This window comes from Thalassophryne amazonica, chromosome 2, assembly GCF_902500255.1.
Source record: "Thalassophryne amazonica chromosome 2, fThaAma1.1, whole genome shotgun sequence".
Classification (NCBI taxonomy): domain Eukaryota; kingdom Metazoa; phylum Chordata; class Actinopteri; order Batrachoidiformes; family Batrachoididae; genus Thalassophryne; species Thalassophryne amazonica.
In genome coordinates this window covers 154861487-154871044 of record NC_047104.1, presented here as the reverse complement: position 1 = coordinate 154871044, position 9558 = coordinate 154861487, and the positions used below count along the sequence as shown (strand labels likewise).

General features: G+C 40.8%; 1 protein-coding gene across 1 annotated transcript in view; it reads right to left on the bottom strand.

Moving 5' to 3' along the window:
* Positions 1-483: 483 nt before the first annotated feature.
* Positions 484-9558, bottom strand: part of LOC117500988 (neuronal acetylcholine receptor subunit alpha-7-like) — an 83557-nt gene continuing 74482 nt past the window's right edge. Inside the window, exons 9-10 of the mRNA XM_034159783.1 lie at positions 6314-6423; positions 484-1108 (exon numbers count right to left, since the gene is read on the bottom strand). Of these exons, the coding sequence (XP_034015674.1) occupies positions 677-1108; positions 6314-6423 (542 nt within the window). The 3' untranslated portion in view covers positions 484-676. The remainder of the gene's footprint in view (positions 1109-6313; positions 6424-9558) is intronic.

Here is a 9558-nt window from a genome sequence, read left to right as displayed (position 1 = left end):
ACATAGGTGTGCGTGTGGGTGTGACTGTGTTTGTTTGTGGCCCTGTGACAGACTGGCATCCTGTCCTGGGTGTACAGAGGTTTCCATCTCAGAATATTTGCATATTATTCAAAATTTACAAAAATGCCAAGCTTAAATTCCCATGTAAAGTTTAGGTAAAGTTGCCAGAGATTTACTACTCCTTTGCAATCCTGGCTGACATACCTTTAAATGGACAGTTCATATCTGACCCAACTAAGTCTGGAAGATAGCACTCTACCTCTATCGCATCAGGTAATTATAGGCATGTTTTGCCTTAAATCAACTTTTTCCAAGGCACATGAGCCTTATTTTTGATGTCAGATCAGCACAGAAATCAAGGTTTGGAAGACTGTTGACTCTTGGTTGAGATACAGGTTGTACACAATATGTAATGATATAGTCATATTTCCTGCCGTTAGTCCTGCTTTATTTTCAGGGAACTGCATGGTGTCAGTTCCTGGCACTAGCACAAAAAAAGAAATGCTGGTATTGATCAATTAATGATTAATACAATAAACATATCTCAAATGGATTAAATAAATGTTTAGTAAAGGTAAATATGAAGTGATAACTCATTACAGGCGCCTGATTGACATGAGTAAATGTGTTAACATGAGTAGATTTTCTTTTGGTACTCGCTCCCTGGGTTAAAATTTTAAACATTTTTTGAAATGGACCCTCCAAAGGTGGGAGCTGACATGAGAATTCCGATGGTGTACAGGATCACGACAAGTGTGAAAACCACAAGGCAAAGCCGATCAATAACAGCTGCAGCAAATTTCCACTCACTACACACAGACGCATCTCTGTCTTGGTTGAAAAAGCGTTTGGCGATATAGCGAACCTCCTCCAGGATCATGACCAGCTCCGATTCGATTCCACCGCCTGAAGCGACCTGTGAGGACGGGGCGGCTGAGTCAGAGGAGCCGGCGGTAGAGGAGTATGGCGTGCTCTCAACGTTAGTCTTGCTGCCATCGGTGGACTTCCGTGCTGCGGTGCTATGGCTAAGTTCCATGCTGGTCAGGCTGCTTTGCGGGCGCTTCATTTGAAGAAACCAGGCGCACCAGTCGAAGAGGAATACACGTGCCTTTGTAACCAAACAATAAGAATAAGATGTTAATAAATGGAACGTGCAGGCTTACTCCCAACTCTGGAAGATGAAGTGTAAAGTGTGATATATGTTCGCTCTGGAGCAGGTATTCATCCAGGATGTCTCTGTACATTGCTGCATTCATCTTTCCCTCAATCCTGACTAGTCTCCCAGTTCCCACAGCATGATACTGTCACCACCATGGTTCACTGTAGAAATGGTGCCCATGCAGGATTTCCAACTTGTTTTAGGAATGTGCTGCAGGCCTTATGCAGGAATGGATGTATGTTAAATGAAATGAAGTTGACCACAGAAAACATGAAATATTTGGGGTTTATATTGTCTGCAATGAAATACTGTAGAAGTCAAAGTGAATGTAATAACCAGCAAAAATCTATTTAAGCATAAAAATTCAAAAAGAAAAAATAATATAGCACCTTCAACTGCACCACAGACTAAAACAGTTAAATGTGGTCTATTAAACATTAGGTCTCTCTCTTCTAAGTCCCTGTTGGTAAATGATATAATAATTGATCAACATATTGATTTATTCTGCCTTACAGAAACCTGGTTACAGCAGGATGAATATGTTAGTTTAAATGAGTCAACACCCCCGAGTCACACTAACTGTCAGAATGCTCGTAGCACGGGCCGAGGAGGAGGATTAGCAGCAATCTTCCATTCCAGCTTATTAATTAATCAAAAACCCAGACAGAGCTTTAATTCATTTGAAAGCTTGTCTCTTAGTCTTGTCCATCCAAATTGGAAGTCCCAAAAACCAGTTTTATTTGTTATTATCTATCGTCCACCTGGTCGTTACTGTGAGTTTCTCTGTGAATTTTCAGACCTTTTGTCTGACTTAGTGCTTAGCTCAGATAAGATAATTATAGTGGGCGATTTTAACATCCACACAGATGCTGAGAATGACAGCCTCAACACTGCATTTAATCTATTATTAGACTCTATTGGCTTTGCTCAAAAAGTAAATGAGTCCACCCACCACTTTAATCATATCTTAGATCTTGTTCTGACTTATGGTATGGAAATTGAAGACTTAACAGTATTCCCTGAAAACTCCCTTCTGTCTGATCATTTCTTAATAACATTTACATTTACTCTGATGGACTACCCAGCAGTGGGGAATAAGTTTCATTACACTAGAAGTCTTTCAGAAAGCGCTGTAACTAGGTTTAAGGATATGATTCCTTCTTTATGTTCTCTAATGCCATATACCAACACAGTGCAGAGTAGCTACCTAAACTCTGTAAGGGAGATAGAGTATCTCATCAATAGTTTTACATCCTCATTGAAGACAACTTTGGATGCTGTAGCTCCTCTGAAAAAGAGAGCTTTAAATCACAAGTGTCTGACTCCGTGGTATAACTCACAAACTCGTAGCTTAAAGCAGATAACCCGTAAGTTGGAGAGGAAATGGCGTCTCACTAATTTAGAAGATCTTCACTTAGCCTGGAAAAAGAGTTTGTTGCTCTATAAAAAAGCCCTCCGTAAAGCTAGGACATCTTTCTACTCATCACTAATTGAAGAAAATAAGAACAACCCCAGGTTTCTTTTCAGCACTGTAGCCAGGCTGACAAAGAGTCAGAGCTCTATTGAGCTGAGTATTCCATTAACTTTAACTAGTAATGACTTCATGACTTTCTTTGCTAACAAAATTTTAACTATTAGAGAAAAAATTACTCATAACCATCCCAAAGACGTATCGTTATCTTTGGCTGCTTTCAGTGATGCCGGTATTTGGTTAGACTCTTTCTCTCCGATTGTTCTGTCTGAGTTATTTTCATTAGTTACTTCATCCAAACCATCAACATGTTTATTAGACCCCATTCCTACCAGGCTGCTCAAGGAAGCCCTACCATTATTTAATGCTTCGATCTTAAATATGATCAATCTATCTTTGTTAGTTGGCTATGTACCACAGGCTTTTAAGGTGGCAGTAATTAAACCATTACTTAAAAAGCCATCACTTGACCCAGCTATCTTAGCTAATTATAGGCCAATCTCCAACCTTCCTTTTCTCTCAAAAATTCTTGAAAGGGTAGTTGTAAAACAGCTAACTGATCATCTGCAGAGGAATGGTCTATTTGAAGAGTTTCAGTCAGGTTTTAGAATTCATCATAGTACAGAAACAGCATTAGTGAAGGTTACAAATGATCTTCTTATGGCCTCGGACAGTGGACTCATCTCTGTGCTTGTTCTGTTAGACCTCAGTGCTGCTTTTGATACTGTTGACCATAAAATTTTATTACAGAGATTAGAGCATGCCATAGGTATTAAAGGCACTGCGCTGCGGTGGTTTGAATCATATTTGTCTAATAGATTACAATTTGTTCATGTAAATGGGGAATCTTCTTCACAGACTAAAGTTAATTATGGAGTTCCACAAGGTTCTGTGCTAGGACCAATTTTATTCACTTTATACATGCTTCCCTTAGGCAGTATTATTAGACAGCATTGCTTAAATTTTCATTGTTACGCAGATGATACCCAGCTTTATCTATCCATGAAGCCAGAGGACACACACCAATTAGCTAAACTGCAGGATTGTCTTACAGACATAAAGACATGGATGACCTCTAATTTCCTGCTTTTAAACTCAGATAAAACTGAAGTTATTGTACTTGGCCCCACAAATCTTAGAAACATGGTGTCTAACCAGATCCTTACTCTGGATGGCATTACCCTGACCTCTAGTAATACTGTGAGAAATCTTGGAGTCATTTTTGATCAGGATATGTCATTCAAAGCGCACATTAAACAAATATGTAGGACTGCTTTTTTGCATTTACGCAATATCTCTAAAATCAGAAAGGTCTTGTCTCAGAGTGATGCTGAAAAACTAATTCATGCATTTATTTCCTCTAGGCTGGACTATTGTAATTCATTATTATCAGGTTGTCCTAAAAGTTCCCTAAAAAGCCTTCAGTTAATTCAAAATGCTGCAGCTAGAGTACTGACGGGGACTAGAAGGAGAGAGCATATCTCACCCATATTGGCCTCTCTTCATTGGCTTCCTGTTAATTCTAGAATAGAATTTAAAATTCTTCTTCTTACTTATAAGGTTTTGAATAATCAGGTCCCATCTTATCTTAGGGACCTCGTAGTACCATATCACCCCAATAGAGCGCTTCGCTCTCAGACTGCAGGCTTACTTGTAGTTCCTAGGGTTTGTAAGAGTAGAATGGGAGGCAGAGCCTTCAGCTTTCAGGCTCCTCTCCTGTGGAACCAACTCCCAATTCAGATCAGGGAGACAGACACCCTCTCTACTTTTAAGATTAGGCTTAAAACTTTCCTTTTTGCTAAAGCTTATAGTTAGGGCTGGATCAGGTGACCCTGAACCATCCCTTAGTTATGCTGCTATAGACGTAGACTGCTGGGGGGTTCCCATGATGCACTGTTTCTTTCTCTTTTTGCTCTGTATGCACCACTCTGCATTTAATCATTAGTGATCGATCTCTGCTCCCCTCCACAGCATGTCTTTTTCCTGGTTCTCTCCCTCAGCCCCAACCAGTCCCAGCAGAAGACTGCCCCTCCCTGAGCCTGGTTCTGCTGGAGGTTTCTTCCTGTTAAAAGGGAGTTTTTCCTTCCCACTGTAGCCAAGTGCTTGCTCACAGGGGGTCGTTTTGACCGTTGGGGTTTTACATAATTATTGTATGGCCTTGCCTTACAATATAAAGCGCCTTGGGGCAACTGTTTGTTGTGATTTGGCGCTATATAAAAAAAATTGATTGATTGATTGATTGAATGTATGAATGAACCAGTGAATGAACCAGCTGGCGCTCAGCCTGGGTTCCTGTGTCATACATCATACGGACAAAATGAGGAACCTCGGGGTAATTTTTGATCCTACGTTGTCTTTTGACCTCCACATCAGGGATGTTACTATGACCACTTTTTTCCATCTGAGAAATATAGCGAGGATCCGCCCCATCCTGTTCATGGCTGATGCTGAGACCCTGATTCATGCTTTTGTTTCTTCTAGACTAGATTATTGTAATGTTCTATTTTCAGGGTTACCACAGTTCAGCATTAGACTTAGACTTAGACAACTTTATTCATCCCATTAGGGGTCTTCAGCTGGTTCAGAACGCTGCCGCCAGACTTCTGACACGTAGCAGAAGTTCTGAACATATCACACCCATTTTGGCATCTATGCACTGGCTCCCTGTCTCTGTGAGAGCAGATTTTAAGGTTTTGTTATTGACTCATAAGGTTGTTCATGGACTGGCGCCATCTTATCTGGCTGATCTGGTGGAACTCTATGTGCCGGCCCGGGCTTTGCGGTCACAGGATGCGGGACTTCTCTGTGTTCCCAGGGTGAAGAAGTAGTCAGCAGGTCAAAGAGCCTTTTCGTATCGTGCACCCACCCTGTGGAACAGTCTTCCTGTGACCGTGAGGCAGTCTGAGTCTGTGGACATTTTTAGGTCAAGACTCAAAACCTATTTTTATTCTCTTTCTTATGGATAGCTTTTATTTTTGTTTTATTCTTTTACTTCTGTTTTTATTTATGTATTTGGATTTTTTATTCATTTTTAATTATTTATTCAATTTTATGTTGACTTGTTTTATGTAAGGTGCCTTGAGACGGCTTTTGCTGTGATTTGGCGCATTATAAGCTAATTAAATTAAATTAAATTAAATATATGCATTACTGAGGTTTGTTTGTACTTTAACTTCAGGTCCAACTGTGTTTGCGTTGGGGTTGTCGGTCGAGTTCTGGCAGTGCAAATGGACCACATGAAGGGATTCACAGACAGACACGCCAAATATAATGCATTCCATCTATTTATTATTCAGGTCAGTGACTTGGTCAGAGTGACATGTGGACAGTACGATGATCACTCGGCTTCATGTTGCTAAATTCTTTGCCCTTCCCTTGTTTGTTGCTTTCTTCTTCATACATGCTGTGCAGTGTCTACTCCTGTAGTTTTTGGTCAGAGCGCCATGAAACACTTTTCTTTTTTTTTTCTTTTTTTAAACAATTTGTTTTCATTCCGCCCAATTGTAAGCTACAATTGACTCAACATGGAGCTGATAGTCTCTAACCACTGTTCCATCTGATCAGGACATGAAACACTTTTCTGCTTGTTAAACTCAACCAAATGCACAGTGACATTTGACAGACAGCTGTCAGTTAATTGACATTTTTGGGATAATTGTAATAGAGGATTAATCAACACTTACCCACTTTGGCACTTTTCCTCCAGCTGGGTCGTGGTGATGGCAGTGCAAGACAATAACTGTCGCAATTACTGACAATCCAACAACGAACATGGTAGTGGCAAAGTATTGAACTGACAGAGCAGGAGAAAAAACAACAACAAACAATTAAAATGGTTACCATGATGAGAAGTAGCTCATAACACAATGATAGATTTATGGAAATCATAGGATAAACAACTGCAAATGTAAAAGTCTAAGTATAAATACCAGCCTCTTCAAAATACACATTTTATTTGTGACAGAAGAAAGCAAACAAACAAAAAAAACATATATTTTACACACACACACACACACACACACACACACACACACACACACACACACACACACACACACACACACACACACACACACACACACACACACACACACACACACACAGCTTAAAAAAAATTCAACCAACACTTAAATCAGTGTATAGCATCAACTCAGCTCAACTTCTGGGATCTTGACCTGGTCAGTTAAGTAGCAGAGGGGGGTTGTTAATCAGTTTCAGCTGCTTTGGTGTTAATGAAATTAATAACAGATGCACTAGAGGGGACCCCAGAACAGGAATGGTTTTACAGGTGGAGGCCACGGACATTTTTCCCCTCATCTTTTCCGACTGATTTTTCACTAGTTTTGCTTTTGGCTGGGGTCAGTGTCACTACTGGTAGCATGTTGCGGTACTTGGACCCTACAGAGGTTCCACAGGTAGTCCAACTCCTCCAGGGCGGCACATCAATATGTTTGCTGCATCTCCCAGCACAGTCTCAAGAGCATGGAGGTATTTCCAGGAGGTAGGCAGTTACTCTAGGAGAGCTGGACAGGGCCACAGAAGGCCATTAACCCATCAGCAGGACCAGTATCTGCTGCTTTGTTCAAGGAGGAACAGGATGAATACTGCCGGAGACGTACAAAATGACCTCCAGCAGGCCACTGGTGTGAATGTCTCTGACCAAACAGTCAGAAATAGATTTCATGAGGGTGCCTGAGGTCCTGGAGAAGGCCTTGTGCTCACTTGCCGGCACCGTGGAGCTCGATTGGCATTTGCCATAGAACACCAGAATTGGCAGATACGTTACTGGCCCCCTGTTCCTTTCACAGTTGAGAGCAGGTTCAAACTGAACACATGTGACATATGTGAGAGGGTCTGGCGACACCGTAGAGAACATTATGCTGCCTGCAACATCATTCAGCCTGACTGGTTTGGTGGTGGGTCAGTGATGGTCTGGGGTGGCATAACCTGGAAGGACACACAAACCTCTCAAGTCAAGACAACGGCACCACGACTGCTATTAGGTATCAGGATGAAATCCTTGGACCCACTGTCAGACCCTATGCAACTGCAGTGGGTCCTGGGTTCCTCCTGGTGCAAAACAATGCCCAGCCTCATGTTGTGAAAGTAGGCAGGCAGTTCCTAGAGGATGAAGGAATTGATACCATTAACTGGCCCCCACGCACACCTGAACTAAATTCAATAGAACACCTCAAGGACATTATGTCTTTGGTCCATCCAATGCTGCTAGGTTGCACCTCAGACTGTTCAGCAGCTGAGTGATACTCTGGTCCAGATCTGGGAGGAGATCCCCCAGGACACCATCCATCATCTCATTCGAAGCCTCGATGTTGTCAGGCTTGTATACCAGCACGTGGGACCATACAAACTACTGAGTACCATTATGAGTTGCTGCAGTGACATTTTGCCAAACTTGTCAAGCCTGCTGCATCATTTTCTCACTTTGATTTTTTGTTGGTGTTATTTCCATCCAATGATATGGCATTCTTTCATCCTTAACACCATATCAGGAAAGATATCCAGCATGATGTTTTCTCCTTTGAGATCTGATGTGTTTCTCAAAGTGTTTCTTTATTTAATTTAATTAATTAGTTTATTTTTTTCAGTATATACAGTAGTGTTCAGAATAATAGTAGTGCTTTGTGACTAAAAAGATTAATCCAGGTTTTGAGTATATTTCTTATTGTTACATGGGAAACAAGGTACCAGTAGATTCAGTAGATTCTCACAAATCCAACAAGACCAAGCATTCATGATATGCACATTCTTAAGGCTAGAAATTGGGCTATTAGTAAAAAAAAAAAAAGTAGAAAGGGGGGTGTTCACAATAATAGTGTGGCATTCAGTCAGTGAGTTCGTCAATTTTGTGGAACAAACAGGTGTGAATCAGGTGTCCCCTATTTAAGGATGAAGCCAGCACCTGTTGAACATGCTTTTCTCTTTGAAAGCCTGAGGAAAATGGGACGTTCAAGACATTGTTCAGAAGAACAGCGTAGTTTGATTAAAAAGTTGATTGGAGGAGAAAACTTATTCGCAGGTGCAAAAAATTATAGGCTGATCATCTACAATGATCTCCAATGCTTTAAAATGGACAAAAAAAAAACAAAACAAAAAAAAAAAACAGACACATGGACAAAAATGGAAAACAACCATCAAAATGGATAGAAGAATAACCAGAATGGCAATGGCTCACCCATTGATCAGCTCCAGGATGATCAAAGACAGTCTGGAGTTACCTGTAAGTGCTGTGACAGTTAGAAGACGCCTGTGTGAAGCTAATTTATTTGCAAGAATCCCCCGCAAAGTCCCTCTGTTAAATAAAAGACATGCAGAAGAGGTTACAATTTGCCAAAGAACACATCAACTGGCCTAAAGAGAAATGGAGGAATATTTTGTGGACTGATGAGAGTAAAATTGTTCTTTTTGGGTCCAAGGGCCACAGACAGTTTGTGAGACGACCCCCAAACTCTGAATTCAAGCCACAGTTCACAGTGAAGACAGTGAAGCATGGTGGTGCAAGGATCATGATATGGGCATGTTTCTCCTACTATGGTGTTGGACCTATATATCGCAAACCAGGTATCATGGATCAGTTTGGATATGTCAAAATACTTGAAGAGGTCATGTTGCCTTATGCTGAAGAGGACATGCCCTTGAAATGGGTGTTTCAACAAGACAATGACCCCAAACACACTAGTAAACAAGCAAAATCTTGGTTCCAAACCAACAAAATTAATGCCTCGCAGATGTGAAGAAATCATGAAAAACTGTGGTTATACAACTAAATACTAGTTTAGTGATTCACAGGATTGCTAAAAAAGCAGTTTGAACATAATAGTTTTGAGTTTGTAGCATCAACAGCAGATGCTACTATTATTGTGAACACCCCCTTTTCTACTTTTTTTTTTTTACTAATAGCCCAATTTCA